Source organism: Staurois parvus, unplaced genomic scaffold (genome assembly GCF_062004578.1).
Source record: "Staurois parvus isolate SC_StPar_1 unplaced genomic scaffold, SC_StPar_1.0 ptg000175l, whole genome shotgun sequence".
Taxonomy (NCBI): domain Eukaryota; kingdom Metazoa; phylum Chordata; class Amphibia; order Anura; family Ranidae; genus Staurois; species Staurois parvus.
The window spans coordinates 8796600-8817720 of NW_028317971.1; the positions used below are offsets into that span (position 1 = coordinate 8796600).

General features: G+C 41.2%; 1 protein-coding gene across 1 annotated transcript in view; it reads left to right on the forward strand.

The window, feature by feature from the left end:
- UBE2H (ubiquitin conjugating enzyme E2 H) overlaps window positions 1-12697 on the forward strand; it is a 58071-nt gene extending 45374 nt beyond the window's left edge. The window contains exons 4-7 of the mRNA XM_089676917.1: window positions 5030-5069; window positions 5447-5499; window positions 9381-9509; window positions 11670-12697. Of these exons, the coding sequence (XP_089533043.1) occupies window positions 5030-5069; window positions 5447-5499; window positions 9381-9509; window positions 11670-11794 (347 nt within the window). The 3' untranslated portion in view covers window positions 11795-12697. The remainder of the gene's footprint in view (window positions 1-5029; window positions 5070-5446; window positions 5500-9380; window positions 9510-11669) is intronic.
- The last annotated feature ends 8424 nt before the right edge of the window (window positions 12698-21121 follow it).

Below are 21121 nucleotides of genomic sequence, written 5' to 3' on the forward strand. Positions count from 1 at the left end.
GAAAAATGGCCAAATTGTGCCCAGTTAGCCATTTTCCCTCCCTGGTGTCATGTGACTCGTTAGTGTTACAAAGTCTCAGGTGTGAATGGGGAGCGGGTGTTTAAATTTTGGTATTATCGCTCTCATACTGGTAACTGGAAGTTCAACATGAATCGATCTATCAGCACCAAACTACCTATACCAATAGTTACTACACCCTAAAAGAAAAGTCCATCACTTTCACCCTTGAAAGCAAACATGAATATAAACCTTTTCTTATAAAATAAACCTATATCAAATACCCAATCATAAGTGTCCCAAATGTCGTCAATCACAATATATTCCCAAAAACAATGTAAGATTCAGTCTCCATATAATAGTCTTTTCTTCCTCCAAAATAAATGTATCTCTTTACTTTAGTCACCGTGATGTATCCAGATTTTCTTGTACCTCAAAAAAAATAAATTCAAAATAGTGTATTACCCTTTATAAATTCACTTGCCACTAATCGTGAATAATGCAAAAAAAACTGCATAACATGTGCAAAACACACGTGAAGGTGGGGGGAAAAAAAAAATAAAAAAATATATATAATATCAATTTAAAAATAAGTAAATAAACGTGAATACACTCCAATTGTGAACACTCCAACTGCAAACAATAAACAGTGATTCACTCCAATATAGTGTAAAAATCCACACTTCATATCAAACCGTGATCAAACTACCAAACCAACTCTATCCAAAACGTTCCTTATTCATTTGTGCAAACAAAGATATAAGTTAAAGTGTTCCACTCCAACTGGTGTAACAGTGAATAATTACCCTATATCAGTATCAAAGGGCATTTCTCAAACAAAGGATGAAAACATTCTCCAGGGTCCAAGTTTATTCCTGTAGTTTCTCCTCATGGAATAAATCAGGGATTTAGAGATGATGATGTAATAAATATACTAACCTTTATTAAGCAATTTACATTAAAATATGAAGATAACCACTCCCAGTAGCAGAGACAGCTCAATTGTTTGTATTATCATGGAAACAACCACATGTTCCCACTTTTAAAATGGCCACAATCGCACCTCCGATTCAGCGTGGGTGCGTCAGACATCACGTGTCCCTAAAAGTTGCACTTATTTTATTATTGTTACTCAATATTTGCACATAGACTTTTCAACCGCAAAGGGAAACTTAGAGATGGAGCATGGACTTAAGCCCTCCTACAAGGTCACCACACAGCAGTGTGGGGACTTGAACTCACAACCTCATGCTTGTAAGCCCAGCGCCTGTGCCACCACCAGAGTGGGACTAAAGTAAAGAGATACATTTATTTTGGAGGAAGAAAAGACTTTATTATATGGAGACTGAATCTTAATTTTTTTTGGAAATCTATTGTGATTGAGGACATTTGGGACACTTATGATTGGGTATTTGATACAGGTTTATTTTATGAGAAAATGTTTTATATGGAAGTTCAACATGGCACCTCATGGCAAAGAACTCTCCAAGGGTCTGAAAAAAAGAATTGTTGCTCTACATAAAGATGGCCTAGGGCTGTAAGAAGATTGCCAAGATCCTGAAACTGAGCTGCAGCACGGTGGCCAAGATCCTGAAACTGAGCTGCGGCATGGTGGCCAAGATCCTGAAACTGAGCTGCGGCATGGTGGCCAAGATCCTGAAACTGAGCTGCGGCATGGTGGCCAAGACCATACAGCGGTTTAACCGGACAGGTTCCACTCAGAACAGGCCTCGCCACGGTCGACCAAAGAAGTTGAGTGCACGTGCTCAGCATCCTATCCAGAGGTTGTCTTTGGGAAATAGACATATGAGTGCTGCCAGCATTGCTGCAGAGGTTGAAGGGGTGGGGGATCAGCCTGTCAGTGCTCAGACCATATGCTGCACACTGCATCAAATTGGTCTGCATGGCTGTCGTCCCAGAAAGAAGCCTCTTCTAAAGATGATGCACAAGAAAGCCTGCAAACAGTTTGCTGAAGACAGACTAAGGACGTGGATTACTGGAACCATGTCCTGTGGTCTGATGAGACCAAGATAAACTTATTTGGTTCAGATGGTGTCAAGCGTGTGTGGCGGCAACCAGGTGAGGAGTACACAGACAAGTGTGTCTTGCCTACAGTCGTGCATGGTGGTCGGAATGTCATGGTTTGGGGCTGCATGAGTGCTGCCGGGCACTGGGGAGCTACAGTTCTTTGAGGGAACCATGAATGCCAACATGTACTGTGACATGCTGAAGAAGAGCATAATCCCCCTATCTTCGTAGACTGGGCCGCAGGGCAGTATTCCAACAGAACGACCGCAAACACACCTCCAAGACTACCACTGCCTTGCTAAAGAAGCTGAGGGTAAAGGTGATGGACTGGCCAATCATGTCCTCAGACCTAAACCCTATTGAGGTCTCTAACATCCACCAGCTCTGTGATGTCGTCATGGAGGAGTGGAAGAGGACTCCAGTGGCAACTTGTTAAGCTCTGGTGAACTCCATGCCCAAGAGGGTTAATAGCCTCCCGCCCGCTCCGGGAGCGCGTGGCAATCGGCGGTGCGTTGTGTCCCTCGGACACAGCGGATCACCGATCTACGGAAAGAGCTGAAGATGTCTGCTTCGTCGTGTGATCAGCTGTGTCCAACCACAGCTGATCACATGTAAACGGGGAAATGCGGGTTATCGGCATTTCTCTCCTCATGAGCTGTCACGCTGACAGCTCGAGAGAAGAGAGCCGGTAATCGGCATTCCTCGGAGGGGACATCTACACAGATCATCAGAGCACTGATGATCAGTGTGCCCTGATGATCTGTGTAGCCCCAGCAGCGCCACCTATCGGTGTCCATCAGTGCCAGCTCTGTGCTCATCCATGCCACCTGCCAGTGCCCATCAGTGCCACATTTCAGTGCCACATCTGTGCCAGTCAGTGCCGCCTGTCAGTGCCATGAGTGCTGCCTTTCAATGCCCATCAGTGCCACCTATCAGTGTCCATCACTGCAGCCTCATTAGCGCACATCAGTGAAGGAGAAAAATCACTTATTTGAAAATTTTGAAAAAAAAAAGTTTAGTTTGTTATAAAATTTTGTAGTGGTTTTTGGTTTAAGAAAAAATAAACCCAGAGGTGATTAAATACCACCAAAATAAAACTGTCACAAAAAAATGATAAAAATTTCATTTGGGTACAGTGTTGCATGACCACGTAATTGTCATTCAAAGTGCAACAGTGCTGAAAGCTGGAAATTGGCCTGGGCAGGAAGGGGGTATAAGTGCCATGTAGGCTAGTGGTTAAGGCAGTGCTGGAAATAATGGTGGCCACACACAATATTGACACTTTGGACCCAATTTGGACTTTCACTTAGGGGTGTACTCACTTTTGTTGCCAGCGGTTTAGACATTAATGGCTGTGTGAGTTATTTTGAGAGGACAGCAAATTTACACTGTTATACAAACTGTACACTCACTACTTTACATTGTAACAAAGTGTCATTTCTTCACATGAAAAGATATAATAGATTTACACAATTGTGAGAGGTGAACTCACTTCTGTGAGATACTGTATAAATGAGGGGAAAAAAACAAACCAGGGAATTTTTTTACCTTTTTGGCTAGAATTATTTTTAAACGCCCCAACAATTTTTATGGCTATCAAAAATTTTTGAAAGCCAACCCTGGCAAATAGTGGCAGTTACATGATATTTGCGCAAATGCTTATTTTCAGGAAAAAATACACTAAAATGAATTTTACTGCAGCAAAAAAAATATAACTACTTTTTTTTTTTTTTTTTTTTTTAATATAAGATAAGGTTGCATCAAGTAAATACATGTCAAACCTTAAAATGGTGTGCACTTGAAATTGTTAAAAATAACCAAAATTCTTCAGAGTGTTTTATAGGTTATGGTTTGAGTTGAACTTGTATTGGAGTCTGCACAGGGATATCTTTTTCTTTTCTTTTCTTTTCTTTTTTTTTAATGGTTAACTATGTAAATATGTACATGCTATTCCTGGCCAATGTTCCTGGTAGCTGGAAATCTGAAGCAGACACCACTACTTCATTGAACTCCACTTGCTTCTAAGTCTTGTGCTAAGCAGCTGGCCTGATGCATAGATCAGCCACTCAGCAAGGGCGCCATTCAGAGTGCTTTGTATTTTATGTATGAATGCAAAGCTTTCTCTGACCTGGATGGGGTGAAAGGCAGGGCAGAGATGTCTTGCTCTTCACCTTGTTTAATCAGAAAACACCTTGTATTCATTCAGAAGGTACAAAACTTTCTTTGGCTGGCACCCATGCTCAGCAGCCAACCTCCTGTGTTCACAATGCATCATGCTTGGCCGTTCAGCATGAGACCCAGAAGCAAGTGGAGATCACTGGAGTAGTGGTGTCTGCTTCTGTGATTTACAGCTTCCAGGGACTTTGGGCAGGTATGGTATATGCATAGTTATTTAGTCCAAATTGGGAAAAATATACTATGCCTGAAATTCTTCAACACTTCATTTTATTTTAACTTATTGCTATCACATGGGGACCAATAGGCACCCTATTTGATGGCATGGGCAGGTGACAGGTCTTCTTTATGGAGACACCAGGGTCCCCTTATGTCTCCCCTGGCTTTCACTGCTGCTAAATCAAAAGTACAGATCATGCTTGATAAGCTGCTAGCCTGGTTGCAGTAGCAAGGGAATGACCACTCTGAACCCCGGTAACATAAGTCAGGTCTCGTATGGGTTCACTAGTCACAGGTGCCATAAGGAAACATCTCCTGTGCTCAAAGTTAGAGTTTTTTTACCACAGTCTACAGATGGTGGGGGATGGGGGGGGAATATACCTTCAGAGCCTTGTAAAAGTGATTGAGACAACCAGATTAATATTACCTGAAAGCCCAACGCTGACTCTATAAAATAAATAAATTCCAAGCTCACTGCAGAGCTTCTTTAACCCCTTGAATACCAGGGCATTTATAAATATCTTCGCAGACAAGGGGTTAATGTATGCTGCTCTTAGGCATGTTATTGGTCAACAGAGTTTTTCTAATTGGTATTTGCTCTTACTTTTAGGATTTATGAACAAAATATTTCATCCCAATATCGATGAAGCGTAAGTTTCACATTTTTCATTTTTTAGCAGCAAATTTGTATCTCAGACAATGCAGTAATCCCAGCCAACTGAGGAGCAGTAATGCAATATCCTGTAAATTCCAAGAATGATAAGTCTGGTTAAAGTGCAGCTGGTAAGGCAAGATAACGAAGTATTCTATTCAATGCTACAATTGTTGTTCTAGCTATAGAGTTCCTAGCAATGTATATTATATGGGACTATTAAATATGCATGAACACAATATTTCAGTTGTGTAAAATTCCGAGTGGTGCTTTCTAAGTATAATTTATTTGCGATATGATAGTAACCTCACTTTCTGTGAAAAAGGAATGAGTACATTGTCATTTTTATTTTTAAGAGCACCTATCTCTCCACAGGTCAGGTACAGTGTGTCTAGATGTCATCAATCAAACCTGGACAGCTCTTTATGGTGAGTTCCTTGTGACGTTTATCATAAAGTGTGCATATACATCCTTTTTATACTCAAGGGGTCCCTTTAAAAGAAACAAAACATTCCCAGATGGTAAGGTAGGGTGGTTCTAGTTTATGTATTTTTGTTTGCCTCTGGGTTTTCAGTTCCAACAGTCCAATCTCCGTTCACCAATTGAGAGGTTTTTTTTTTTGTTTTGTTTTGTTTTTAGATTCTTGAACCTCTTTTAAGCAGCGATGGGTAAAGAACGAAGTTATCACCTAAATGTATGCGGTATCTGTCCCCCAGCGCCCAAGAACTGAGCAGAGACTGCTGATCACTGATAGTGGTGACTGTCAATCACTGGTTCTTTGCTCTGCCATTCCAGACCTCGCTGGAGCACCAAGGAGTGGGCAAGGGCAGGACTGACTGGCTTAGGCTCTCAGTGGCTCAATAGAGGCTGAGCCAGCTGCTGGGCAGGGATCTCCATTAATGTTGGGATATCTCCAGAGCCCTGACTGACCCAGTGATGTCAGCCAACAGTGGGCTTTAGCCCTCTGTCAGCTGAAAAAGGGTCACAGGAGTGCAGAACAAAGTGCACTCCTGTGATCTATAGAAGTAGAGCCAAGAGGTTTGGCCCTGCTTCTCTAATCTCATGATCATTTTCTCCTAAAAATGTTTAATTTACAAACACAAATGACACAAAGCTATGTAATCCTTATTTCTCCACATAAAAGCATTATTGAACTGTTCAACACCTTATTTCCTCATAAATGATTATTTTAGCTCAGGAAGGGTTTGGACAACTCCTCAGATGACTTATTTTCTCCTGGTTTCCTCCATAGACTGTGCAATTTTCTATCCACCGTGGGTTGAAGGAAGGAAAATCGCATGATTCCCCCATCAACACAGTCAGTGTTGATAAAGGAATCCCTCCCGCAGAGCCATTGTGTTCTCCCATCCCTACCAGGAGAACACGGTGATTAGTACTAGAGGCTATAATAGCCACTAGCAATAATTGCTTGTAAAACCTGACAGGCTGGGTGTACAGAAGTTGTTAGATCGATCAACTTTGGTACAATCAGCCTGCCCATACATGGTCCGAATCTCAGCCAGTCCCTGCTGAACTGGCCGAGATTTGAACAGTCAGTGGCTGGCTCTGCTTATAGCTATCACCAGAATGAAGGTGTGATTTAGTTCCTGATAACTTGTGTTAATAGTTGTAAATTGATTTTATTATAAGGGGTGATAAAGTCACACTGATGGTGTTAACCTAGCACTAGTAGTGGTAAACAAAAACGATACTTGCAGAGCAGACCAAAAAAAGCATGTTATCCATCTTTGTGAAAGGACATCTAAGAAATGCCAGCTAGATGGGGTGCAGTAAGTGGGTAAATCTGCACCCTCTCTAAATTTCTGCTGCGATCTTCAAAACATGTCTCTTTTGACAGCAGAATAAGGCTCCATTTGCATGAGCATTTAGAGCACAATTGGAAATAGGACTCCATTTGCATGGGCGTTCAGCCACATACACAGCAGTTAATCGCTGGCTTGTATAAACTGTTACGAATAGCTGCAGCTGCTGACAGCCTGTCATTGCACTGTATGGGCTCGGTTGCCACAACTTTCTGCACACAGCTGTGAATCCCAGTCCCAGGATTAAGCCGATTGCTGATGCAGCATGGCTAAATGTCTGTGTGAATGGAGCCTAGGGTTCAAGAAAAAGGTTACTTGTTAAATCTAAACTCTTCGCCCAATACTCAAATTATAGTTTGAGAGGCTGACTATTCTATAAAGGTTGCGTGTGTGTGTGTGGTTGTTTTTTTTTTTTTTTTTTTTTTTAATTGAACCCTGCTGATTGATTTGGTTTTCTTACAATAAACCCCCATCATTTAGCCATGTTAGGCAGCTCTGAGGCCCCCTCCATTTGAAAGAGCTGCCCAGGTGACATTGTGTTTTTCACTGTCTTTATTGCACCAAAATCAAGCCGGTTTAGGAGGAGGCATATTTAGAGCAGGTGATTGCTGTACTATGTACAAATGGTATGTGTCCAATGAGGCTTATTTTCCTTTATAAAAGTTCCTTTTATAATTGGTGAGTTTATATTCCTCCTGAGAAATGACACTCTAATTTGGCTGTTTGGGGTCTTCTGCGCCTGTTTGTGGCGTCTCATTTTCTGCAGCAATAAACCTCCTTTGATGAGTGCCATATTCCCTTCAGGATTTGTTGCTTATGCAAATAGCATATTAATTTCCTCCTAGGGGATTAGGTGACTTATGTCTTCAAAACCTCTTTGGATGGCTTAGGAGGCTGGATGATTTGGAATTGGAGCCGCGTGAAATTCCTAAATACTCAATAAGAATAGTTCTATTTTCATAAAGTACCTATCTTTTTAGCAGAATAGGCAATCGTCCTAGGTTGTTAATGCCTTCCAGTCTTTGTGTTCTGTGTTTTCTGAGAGCTGTGAGACCATAGATTGTTTGCTTGTTTTTCAACCAGGTCAGGACTGTAGCATTTAACAAGGTCTACTAGTTGTAATGCAGGATAAATGGGTAAGAGTGTTTAAACTGGAGCTGGATTTGCATAAAACTTTTTATTCATGTGGCCTCCCTTTTGCTCTTTCCATCTCCATAGGTAATAAGTAACAAACCTCAGATCAATTGCTTCCTCTTTTTAGGTGCCAATAGCCTACATTGCCATGGCATTCTTTGTGGAATGTCTTTCTGGCTGGCATAGTGCAGTAATTGGAATATGGAATGTCTTTCTAGCTGGCATAGTGCAGTAATTGGAATGTGCTAGTCTGCTCTATAGGCTATAATGGGCTACTTGAGAATCTGTCTGTCCTATAGGCAGCCCATTGTCTATAGAGTTAAGGAGCATTGTGTGTGTGTGTGTTACAGGTTGGAGGAACTGTATAGACAATGCTGATTGTTTGTTTGTCTTCCTATTTCAGTACAATATTAAACTTGATGGTAAAACATTATAGTCATTTTTGTCAGACTTTGAGAATTTAAAAAATACGCTTTTTAAACTTTAAAAGTAAGGTTTTAGGATAAAATTAGCATTTATTTGTGTTTTATGTCCACCCATCTTACCTCTGCTATACCTTAATTTAATTTTATTTTGTGGCATATATGGTAAATTTTAAACCCCTTTCTAGAATGCAATGGTGGTGCATGACTTGTCACTGTATATTTTTAAATATTAGAGCTGGTTTATGGTTTCTAGTAGTTCTACTATGTCTTTGATACCAGTGAATGTTTGGTAGGCTTGGTTAACATTTCTACTATGGTATGTCTAGGATGTTAGTCTACAGTGACATTTGAACATATGAGGCTGGAATAATGGGGCCTGCCATTTTTGTCTTGTTTCCAAAGTGCAGGATCCAGAGCTGTCATCTTTTCCTGGCTTCAGCTTCATTATCCAGTGAATCCCTAACCTGGAACAAGCATGCAGTCTTCACTAGTGGCATGCTCTTGCCAGGTCTGTGGCTCACAGGGTAGGAACGTCAGGATCAGCATGACAGCCCCAGAGCCTGCACGTAAAAGAAAAGTGAACTATGGCAACTTGCATATTTCAACCCTACAGGCACACTTTGTAAGTGACTTGGTCTGATGCAGTTTCTGAAAAGAGGGCCTTGTGCCAAGGTGTGCCAGTTCAGGTTGGGGATCGAGAGCCTGGTATCTTGTTATGCTGAAAGCGTGCATGGGTTAGATTGCATCACCTAAAGTCCAATGGTCATTCGCGCACACCAGAAATATTTTTTCCCCCAAATTAAGTTAAATAGTTCTGTAGTTGGTATTCTCTTGTACAGATACTAGGAAAATGGTTGTGTACAAAACTTAACATGCTGTTAATGCTGGTGTTGTTTTTTTTTTTTTTGTTTTGTTTTTTTTTTGCAGATCTCACCAATATATTTGAGTCTTTTCTGCCCCAGCTGCTGGCCTATCCAAACCCAATAGATCCACTTAATGGAGATGCAGCAGCTATGTATCTGCATCGACCAGAGGAGTACAAACAAAAAATTAAAGGTAAAATCTTTTAGTTGGGTAGTGGTTACTTGTACACTACAGCTATAATATATAGCTCAAAATATTAGAAATAAGATTAAAATGGTAACGTACAAATAAAAAAAAAAAATTTAAATGCAATGGAAAAATAGTGAGTTACAGATTAAAATCGGCTATACATTTCATAAAGTTATTTGTAAATTCATACTAAGCTGCAACTGACCAGTGCATAGTAAAGGTGCAATATAGAAGAATGGTGCTCAAGTAATACTGTAGTTCTGTGTTTCCTTTTACTATGACGAAGCAAGCTGAGCAGACAGGTGTCACAGGTTCATCATTTATTCATTCACCATCTCAGAACCTGATCATTTTAGGATCTACAAATTGGTATTGGTTATCTTAAGAGCGAAGGCAGTGCGGGTTAGGGTTCGGTTCAAAGTTGGATTAGGAGATCTTTTCTCAACCAGGATTCTGTGGAGCCTGAATTTTCTCCTAAGGTCAGTGGTGGATTAATATCTCCCCTGATGTTGTCCACATAGCTCCAAAGCTGATATCACTAAACAGAACTAGTTGCATGTGACAAGTGGAGCCCCTCTTCTAAATAAGTAAGCACTCAACCAACAATCTGTAAGAGAATTTTTCACACTGGTTGCCAGTATGAAGGGGCACATGGTGCTCACTGAGCAGGGAAATGGAGCCAGGTTACAGTAAGTAAGCAAGCAAACCTCTTCCTTCTTCCCCCAGACCTATCATTTAACCCTTGAAATCGTAATGTAGCAGTGCTTAAAGGGAAAACCCTCACCCGTCCCTGCAAGAAAGTGGCAATGTTCTATCTTAAGAATCAAGTACTGCAGAAATTGGTGTACACAAACAAGTACGCTTACCTATGTCAGTATTACCTTTTTTTTTTTTTTTTTTTTTTTTTTTTTTTTCTTATGCCCATTTTCAGGCTGGTGGTACCTTGTGTTGAACATTGCACTCATCAGTTAAGGGATAAGTTCACCTTTCAAAAAAAATAAAAATGCACTTTTTTTTGCAGGTGAAAAATGTGCATTTACTATTTGTTTTTTTTTTTCTTAGGTGCCTGTAAAGCATTGCACCTACAATCAGCAGATCACAGGTGCAATGTCAGGTTCCTGCAGCCTGTCTGTGTACATAGTTACATAGTTAGTCTGGCTGAAAAAAGACAAAAGTCTATCCAGTTCAACCATTAAAAAAAAAAAAGGTTATAATGCTATACCCACAGTTGATCCAGAGGAAGGCAAAAAAAAACCCAGAAGAGCACGGTCCAATTTGCTCCTGTTGGGGAAAAAAATTCCTTCCTGATCCCCCGAGAGGCAATCGGATATTCCCTGGATCAACTTTACCTATAAATGTTAGTATCCAGTTATATTCTGTGTATCTAAAAAAACAATCCAGGCCTTTGAAGCAATCCACTGAGCTGGCCAGAACCAACTCTTGAGGGAGTCTATTCCACATTTTCATAGCTCTCACTGTGAAGAAACCTTTCCATGTTTGGAGATTAAATTTCTCTGCAGCTGTCTTCATGTACCTTCGACAGGCAGGCAGTTACTTCAGCCCAGGAAGAATCCATGAACTGGGAGACTGCTTACCAGCGCCCTCCCAGTTAATTGAGAACTACAAGCCATCAGCCACAAAGGATGACTGTACTTGTAGGAATTCATTCACAGGACTCTGAATGACATGGGTGTGATCTATTTATTTTATTTTTATTTTTTTAAATTATGACAGTGGGTGCGGGGAGAAGATTCCCCAGCTGCTGTCATGGGGAAGAGGGTGTAATCATGGGGAGAACTGCAGAAGCTGGAACACCTTGCATGTTCCACCCCAAGAAGGGTGAAACATGTAACATGTCCCCAAAGGTGAATGTTATCCTTTTTTTTTTTTTAAATAAAGAAAAATCCCCAAACTCTCAGAAGTTTTTCTTAAGTGTCCAAAATGAAGCTATGCGCGAGTTCTTTATAACCTGTGCAACTGGTTGCATGGCAGAGGTTGTGCTCTTTTTACTTTGTGCTATAAGGCCTCAGAATATTGGCAAGTATGGGTAAAGGAGATTGTCTTGGTTGCAGTTGTTGGGTGTTCTTTTGTAGGGTTTTTTTTTGTTTTTTTCCCCTGAGTGAGCAAATTCCTAGAATTAACACTTTGTTTCTGCCACTTTAGAATACATCCAGAAATATGCAACAGAAGAGGCTCTTAAAGAACAAGAAGAGCGCACTGGGGACAGCTCGTCTGAAAGCTCAATGTCTGACTTCTCGGAAGATGAAGCCCAGGACATGGAGTTGTAGTAGAAGAAAATCTGCTTTTCAAAAGTGAAACAAACACAGACTTTTTCCTAACCACGAGAAGCAGACTTTAATATTCATATTTAAACAAAGCAATTTTTTTTTATTACTAAACAAGGTTTTTATGAATAATAGCATTGATATATCACCCTTTAGGTTTTGATTTTTTTTTTTTTTTTTTTTTTCTCCTGATCATTTCTGAACCCTTATGTGCATAGCGTATACCCCACATTCCATTTTGGTAGCTGTGTGCATGAGCTCAGCAGTCCAACATTGTGTGCTACTTGAACTCAAAGGAAAGAAAAAGCAAAGCCAGGATTAACAACTTTGATTGCTGTGATCCATTACATTTTCAAGTAGTGTTATCATTCTATCAGCGCCCTGCCAAGTGGATCTCATGCCTCGGACTTTGCTGGAATAATATATTCTTCAAAGCAAAATGGTGAACTTTGAGGCATATTGTAATAAAACAAAAGCCTTTAGATTACTATAAAGGAAAATGCGCATCCATGGGTCACCAGATGGTGCCACCCAACTTTTTTTTTTTTTCTTTTTTTTTTTTTTTTCTTTTCTTCTTTTTAATGCCTGCAAATTTAGTTTGGGAAAATACATTCAGATAGCCCCAAAGAGCAGGACTTCATAAATGCCTGTCTCAGGTTTTAAGTACCTTTTTAAAGTGGATGTATCCCCTTTCCCCCCCCCTCTTTCAGCCAAGACTGGGATGTGATTGGTCAAACTTCTGTTATACTGGTGTGTGCCATCTTGACGGAGTTCATTTGGTTGAATTTAAAGTTGGTGTGGGCTAAACCCAATAGTGACCTGACCCATTGCCATTGTTTCTCTTCTACAAAAAGAGGGTGGTGAATTGTATGACTTCATTTACTTTCAAATATAGAGAAGACTACAGTTGTGCGTCTTGTTATTTAGACTTTTTGATGACCTGTTACCACTGAACGTTTCTTTGCTGCCATGTGCGTAAACCAGTCTGTCTTGTTTTGGGGAAAAATTATTGCATTAAACAGTATAATCTTCTTATAAAACACATTGAAGTTCAGCATAAAAAAAATAAAAGCAGTGGCAGCTTTTCTGAGATATTTGGCAAGCCATACATGCACAAATTAGGTCACCCAACTTGGCAGAAGACTGCCTTTCTGGTAGTGGATATAACCTGCCACATCTGACTGGGATAGATGATTGGCAACTATACTTAACATTTGAGTTGTGGCAGTGAGAGTATAATATACAGAGACTGAGGCCTGCAAATGCACATTGATAGAGTGCTTAGCTGCAGGCCCTAAATGTCTAGGCTGTTGTATAACATGGCCTGCGTGTTAACAGTAGAACTGTCCGGTCACATCAAAGCTGATTTACAGTGAAGTTGCATGATTTCAAAGTCAGGTGACTTGCCGATTTGAGGTGCGATTTGCAAGACCTCTGACACAGATGTCTATGCAAATCGCACCACAGGAGTGCATGCACTACTTTAGAAATCGATGTGGCGGAAACTCACTGATATGACCGCTCTAATAGCTAATAGGGTGCGACTTGGCATACAATTTGCATGTCGCATGGCATGCAAATCGCATGCCAAGTCGCACCCAATGCGACCGGGGGGTAAGAAATGTAATCCTAAATCAAACTTTTAGGAAAAAGTAGAAAACCTGTGTGTAGAAACCTGAAAGAGAATGTGCTAACTTCCTAGGTCATACACAAGTTCTGGGGTGCTGAAGCTGAACTGACAGTCCTTGAATTGGCATGTATGTTGTCCAGGGGTTAAACTACCTACTCTAAAATTTGGCGCTTGGTCACATTTTTCACATTATTTGTAGGGTATGTATTTTCCAGCACTTCTAGAACTGCTCTGTGGAAAATAACATTTGTAGCAGCGATGCCTTTGCTTAAAAGAAAAATGATCAAGCGGTCTTGTGTGTAACTTTTTGTCGTTTTGGCATTATTATTTTAATGTGTCTAGCAAAATTTTTTTCCTTGGTATGGATAGTGAAAAAGGGTTCAAACCCCCTGACTGGTTTTAGTGCATTCTAGTAGAGTTGCACCAATATTATTTTTTTGATCGGCGAGTATGAATACTGATCCTGTTGGCCAAGTACTCGCCGATACCAAGTATCGATACTTTACGGTGAAATTTGTGTCAATACAAAATGTATGGATCCAAATTGCACCGCAAACAGTAGCATATGATTTGAAAATGCTTTTCTTGTCCAAATTGCATACGGTTTCCCCACTGCTCCTGTTTGAACCCAGGCATGTCGTAGCTTGAGTTCACACAGGAGCGGTGCAGGAAACCTCCCTTCACCGATCCCATGCTGAGAAGGTCATGTGGGGATGTATACACTGGTGTTTGCTATCGGAGGATGGAGGCAGATGCTCAGGACTTTCAGCTGTTTGAGAGGAAAGAGGGATGCAGAATTTGAAATCTGCATGGCTTTTCTCCTCTCCTTGCAGGGATGACAGTATAGGCCAAACGACTTTTGATTGGTCAGCTCAGTCATGTTGCTGACCAATCAGAAGCCATCTAGCCCGTACTGTCGTCCCTGCAAGGAGAGGAGAAAAAGCAGGGATTTGAAATCCCCCCGGCTTTCTCTCCTCCCAGTGCAGAGATGACCGTATGGGCTAAATGGCGTCTGGTTAGCCCGCACAGTGACTGTGCTCACCAGTCAGAATTTGTCTAGCCCGTACAGTCATCCCTGCAAGGAGAGGAGAGAGAGTCATGATTTCACATCCCCACGGCTTTATCTGCTCTCCTACAGCTAAGAATCTGGAGCATCTGACTTCATCCTCCGCCTGTATACATCCCCACACGCTCTTCTCTCTCACTCTCCACTCATCATGGGATCAGTACAGGTAGGTTTCCTGCACCACTCCTGTGTGATTTCAGACTAAGACGAGCCTGGGTTCATACAGGAGCAGTGGGGAAACTGCAGGCGGTTTGGACAGGAATAGCATTCCTGTTCAAATTGCATGCTATTCTGTGTGATGCCATTTTGCGTCTATACATTGTGTATTGATGCAAATCACACCAAGGTATCAGTTTGGGTATTGAGAGCATTTGCATAAGTATGAGCATTCATGACAATACTCTGTATTGGCATCGGTGCATCCCTACATTCCAGAGCTTCACTGGAAAGAATCCCCCCCACTTTGTGTCACAGGAACAGGGGTTTCACAAACAGGAGCAGAAGTAACAAGGAGACATAAAGATGGAAGATGTTCTAGTCTTCCCATACAGTGATAAGAAAATGTAATGTTTAATTTCTGTCTGTGTTGCTGTATGGAGATATTTCTAATGGAGTATTGGATAGCAGTAAATATCAGACCGCATTTCTAACCCTATCTCGCTGTATCCAAAAAAGAAAAAAATTTTGGCTGGACATACATTTTTCATAGGCATACCAGAAAAACTGAGTCCACCAGGTCTGGTTAAATTGGGGATCTATGGGAAGTGAAATCAAGCAGAGTCAACTTTTGTGCCTTGTTTATAAAGGAGGAGGAGCAAAAAATTGTTGCTCCATTAACTGATCAGCAGTAAGCAATAGCTTGTATGAGGTTGAGTAGAAAAGCAGTAGTAACCTTTTTATTAGATACATTTGGTCCAGGTATCTCAGCATAACTCTCTGGTAAAGAGAATATAACTGACCTGAGCTACAAGGTGTACTTTGGTTTTTGCTAGATACACTTTAAAAACTGTGGGGACTTTGTGAAAAAAAGAATTAGTCTAGTCTATGCTTGGGTTTAACTATGTTATATAGATTTAGGCATCATTTTTCTATTTTAACCTTTTTTTTTTTTTTTTTTAATCTACAAGCGCATATAACCTGTGATGGCAAGGGAACTGGTCACTGGTAGCTATACCAAATATTCAGTATCTGTGCTGTACCTTAATTGAAGGGGGGGGGGATTCCTGCCAGTCACCATTAACCGGTTTTTCTGGCAGAGCGCTTTTGTTTTTTGTACACCAGGTTTTTTAAAAAAAAAAGTAAGTCATTTTTAGGCCTGAAGAATACATGAAAGCTTCAATACCTATTTTCTGAAAACACACCCTAGAGAATAAAATAGTGGCAGTCCCAATTTTGTCTCACAATGTGGGAAACTGAAAATTTCAGTATAAAATACACTGTTAAGTTTAGGGCACACAAACTTGTTAAACTACGCAGTCTGGTAAAATATAAAAGAAGTTTGTGCAAAGTAAACATGTCAAACTCACCACTTACCCTCCTGAGGATTTACCCCCCCCCCCCCCCCCCCGACCAGGCCATTTTTTGCGTTACTTTAACTGACAATTGTGCAGTCATGCAACGCTGCACCCAAATTAAGTTTTATGTCGTTTTTTTTTTTCCCACGAATTGAGCTTTCTTTTGGTGGTATTTGATCACCTGGGTGTTTTTTTTGTGGTTTTTTTTTTTTGGGCTATAAAAAGACTGACACTTTTGAGAACATTTTTGACTTCTTGCTATTAAACATGTCCAGTGGAAAAATTTTTAAAAATCTAATTTCGTCTGGCATCTACACCAAAATGTCAGCGATTAGCAACTTATAGTGGGACTGCGGTGGGCGTTCTAACACTGGGGGGAACTGATTTGGTGTCACTGACATTCCAAGTGACACAAATACAGTGATCCGTGCTAAAAAAAAAAAAAAAAAAAAAAACCTTTAAAAAAAGCACTTACACTGTATTAATGCCACTGGGCAGGAAGAGGTTAACATGAGGAGCGATCAAAGGGTTAACTGTGCTGGGAGTGGTGTGTTGGTGCTTCACTGTAAGCACACTGCTCTGGATGGCTGTGCACTGAGCCGACAGGAAGGATGACATTTGGTAAACAAAGCAGTCCTCCTCCCCCTCAGAGATCCTCGGTAATTACTGTGTGCCAGCGGGCAATCACCGGCCAGGACCTGGTGATTGGTGGCGCGGGTTGGGCGTGTGTGCGGCTCGCACGGCCCCTACCCGAAAATACAACATCAGATATATACGTGATTTTGTGCACCCTTGCAGTATATTTGCTATAGGGTGTTTGGGATGTGATTTAAAATTGTGTGTGCCTGTTAAAAGGTGACAAATGGCAGTAGCTTATATTTTCCATAGGCAGTGCTTTAAAAGGCACCCTGACACATGGCATTTACGTTTGTACTTGTAATTTCCCAATAGTCAGCTTGTCAGATTTGCACACACTGTAGCTGTTGGCAGTGTATGTAAAACACTTCAAAGATACTGCTGTAGTTTCCACGGTGGTGGCAGTAAAAGGGTTAAAGCCTAGTGGGTGGATTAGTCACAATTACCAGCCTGTAATTTATTTCCCATGAGCAAGTTGAATACTATTTGCCGTGAGAAGGAATGGTAATATACATCTTTATTTGTGTACTGCTTCTAGAGTTTGCCTAAAGCATGTCTAAACCCAAGAACAAAAGTGCATTGCATTGCAGCTGGTCACTCTTTAGATGCAGTGGCTGCATACATGTTCGGTTTTTTTTTTTCTTTCCTTCATTCCTATATTTTTAGCTGGTGATCCATTGTGGTCCCCCCCCCCCCCCCTATAGTTTTACCTTGTGGTCCACTCTTGTCCAGGGTCTGACTGCTCACTTACTATACTGTATCAATGGAGGAGTAGTGTTGTCATAAGACAGGATACCTCTTTGTGTGTGTGCAGACAGAGGCACACTGACCATTTTGGCACTCGGGCAGTTCCTGAGGGTCTGCGGCCAGTAGGGGCCCCCTTGAGAGCATACTTGTCAAGATTCTAGGTTAATTGTCCAGTCACCTTTGTCCCATGAACTGTGCTGTAAGAATTGCTAAACTGTCAGTATGTGTTGAGTGAGTGTCGTGGACATAGCAACATACAGTGTCACTGTCTTCTCCTCCAGTGTACAATATCTGTGTACATCACATAGCTGAGTAGTGGAACAAGGCATGGGTTGGGGAGAGGGGGTGGGTTTCCTGGGAAGGCAGAGTTTTCATTTAAAGCGGAGCTCCACCCAAAAGGGGAAGTTCTGCTTTAAGGACTGCTCCCCATTAAGGATTGGCACCTTGGGGGGGGGTGGAGGGGGAAGTAGGTACCTGGTCCAGTCACCTAGGCGATTTGGAAGTGGAAGGTGTTCTCCCTCCCTGTCGTCTTTTGGGGACATATGACAGGTCCCAGAAGACTACAAAACCATTCATGAAGTGCAGTGCTACTCATGCAGGCGCGGTGGGTACCTGGCTGTGAAGCTGCAAGCTATCACAGCCGGGTGCCCACACTGAAGATACTGGCCTCCTGGAATACAGGACTGCCGGTGAAACGGGCTGCAGGGGATACACTGCAGGTCCGAGGGACAGGTAAATAAGTTTTTGTAGCTGCTGACTTTTATTTTTTGATAGCGTGAGCGGAACTCTGCTTTTAGCGACTGCTCAGCAGCTCTTGTTAGATGCTACCGACAGGATAATAGACACCACTTTGGCTGTTGGTGAGTGAGTTCTTAAAGCCAAGTTTTCACAGGAACTCTTTCCCTCCCCCCCCCATCTCCCTCTTTCCCCCCCAACTTACCCACCTCTCTTGCCTCCCCTTACCCACCTCTGTCTTTCACTCATCCCCCGCTCTCACCCCTGTTTGTGCCCTCTCCCCCCCCCCATTCCCTCTCCCCCCTTTACACACACTTACACACACCACCCCCACCCCCCCCCCCCTTCCACCCCCTATTCAATTCTAATGAGTTTCTGTGAGTTCAGTAGATTTTCCATGTTCTGTGTTTAATAAAAAAAAAAAAAAAAAAAAAAAGAGGGGGGGGGGGGGAATAGTTGCCAACCCTGTCAAGGAGTGGAGAGGGAGCTGTAACGCAAGTAACCAGTGGGTGCTACCAGCAAACCCACACCCAATACTTACAGTACATTAGAGCTCAAATTATGATCTTGCACACAGGCCCACTGCTTTCATAAAATGCCCCTGGATGCATCCTAAAGATGGCTGTCACACGACGGCCAGCTTTACACCTGGAAATGCCGAGCAGCTTCTATGGAAAATAGCTGGGAACATGCAGGCTATGCTGTAATAAGTATTTTAAGTGCTCCCTTTATGCGGCTGAGCTGCAATATGTAGGTGGTGCTTTGTGGGTGGGGGACACAGGGGTGCCCCATGAGTTGTTAGCCCTCTCCTGTGGGGGTTGTTCTGTAGTTCAGAAAGCTGGCAACCATATTAACTGAAAAGAGCGTAATGCAGAATCAACAGGTATATCCGTGGTATATTTACCAGACCAAAGAGGCAGAAATACTAGAAATTCATTGTTTGGGTTTGCATACACCTCAAAGTAAATGAGTCTAAAGAGCTGCTGTTCACCTTAGAAGTAATAGTTTCCTGGCTGTCATACTGATACTTTAACATATTTCTTCCATGTCAATGAAACCAAAATATTAAAGTATAGCTAAAGATGTATTTGCTTTTGTTTTGGAAAGAGTGGTGATGGATTAGAACCCTGTCATTTTTACGGCTGTCTGCCGCTGCTAAGGACGTTCACCCGCTCTATTTGTCTTGTTTACATTATTATTGAAAGTAAATTTTGGGTTGTCCTCAACAAAAGCAATAGGCGTGAAATCTTCCAATGGGGACACCAGTTCTGGTAACCTGGAGTTCCCTAAGAAATGTCCTTAATTTGCAGGGATTTTATCTCACATCATGTTTGGCTGTGGGACAGGAAGTGAAGGGAAATCTCCAAAATGGAACACAGATGGTGGGAAAAAAACACCCAAATCTGATGGGTTATAACCCTCCCTTACTCTATCTAAAATGAATAAAAAACCTTTCCCTGTAGTTCTCCTTTTTTAATGTTTGTTTTTTTTTTCTTTTCTCTCCTGATTTTGTAGGCTTTGTTCAGATCTGTGACATGGAAAGTGTTGTGAATTTGTCAGCATGACAGCCTTGGAATAAGCATTTCCAGAAGGTTGTCAGCAATGTCATTTTAAAATAAATATGTGAAGATAAAATTATGTAAGCTGCCATTGCTGAGTGAGTTTAAAAGGTCCAAGCTCCATTACTCATTCTGCCCTTGGCTTTATTATTAAGTCAGTCACTGACCCACATTAAGTATGCCTCTACTGAAAACTGAAAATAAAAACATGACAGCCCTGGAGCCTTAAAAAAAAAAAAAAAAAAAAAAAAGTAGCCCTGGCTTTTTACCTTCACAGATTTGACATAAATCTGTAGTTGTAGTGCAGAAGTGGGAATGTATTACTGGGTTTAAGACGTTTAAGCTCTTTTGTGCTACTTTTCGAACCTTTTAATTGACTGTATCAATTATCATCATCATTACATAGAACTGTGACCAAATACTAGGATGTAGCGAAAGTAAAACTCTGTATATCTGCTATACATGGGCGACTGACTCCTAAAACTGGGGTAAGAATTGTTAATATTGGTAACCAGAGATTTCTCGTTTCCTGGTCAGAGTGAAAAAAAAAAAAATTTGAATGCTGGCTACCCATGTTTTTGCAAGTGGTCTTTGCTCTTATTATTTTATGTCCTCTGAGGTATTTGGGGTTGAAAATCAGATCAGACTTTGAATACCCTATGCTGTGTATGTCATGCTGGTATTTTACCTTGCGTTATTACTCAATGTCAGTTTATTATGAACTTAAACCTAAATGCACACTGGCCTTCAAAAAAAAAAAAAAAAAGAGAAAAAAAAGCCAGTTCTCTTTGCAGAAAAAATGCTCATATAGAGCATTTTTTGTACACATGTTTAGGAGCGGTTTTCTTATTGCCAGAAAACTGCTCTCAAAAATGCAAACCAACGGGGGTTTTTTTTTTTTGCTTCGAAACACTAAGCTTAAGCTATGCTTCTAGACATCCTGATGTGCATGGACACAGGATAACATTGAGTTGTTTGTACAGGCAAATCACAAAACTCCTGTAGAAACAGTGTTTTTTTTTTTTTTTTTTTAAATCCCAGTGTGCATAGATCCTTAAAAGCTTTAGCTAAATGCCATAAAGGAAATTCTTGCTGTGCCAGCTATAAGCCAGTCTCAAGTGCTCATGATGGATCCCATGCCAGTTCATGTAGGCATTATGATGGATCCCATGATGCCTACATGAACTGGAAAATAGCGTATGCACAGTATGTCGGTGTTCAGCTTCTGAAAGTTGTCTTGTGGATTTTAGTGCAGGTTTTCCAGGACTTTATGTACACAAATTGTTTTAAAAGTATAACTTTTACTCCACATCCTGTAATACTAAAAAAAAAAAAAAAAAAAGAAGCCTGCCATCACCTGAAAAGGACAGTAAAATAGGGAGGCATCCATACTTGAACTCTGAAAATTCTAGCTGAATGGCTTTCATTCTGTCACTTAAGCCG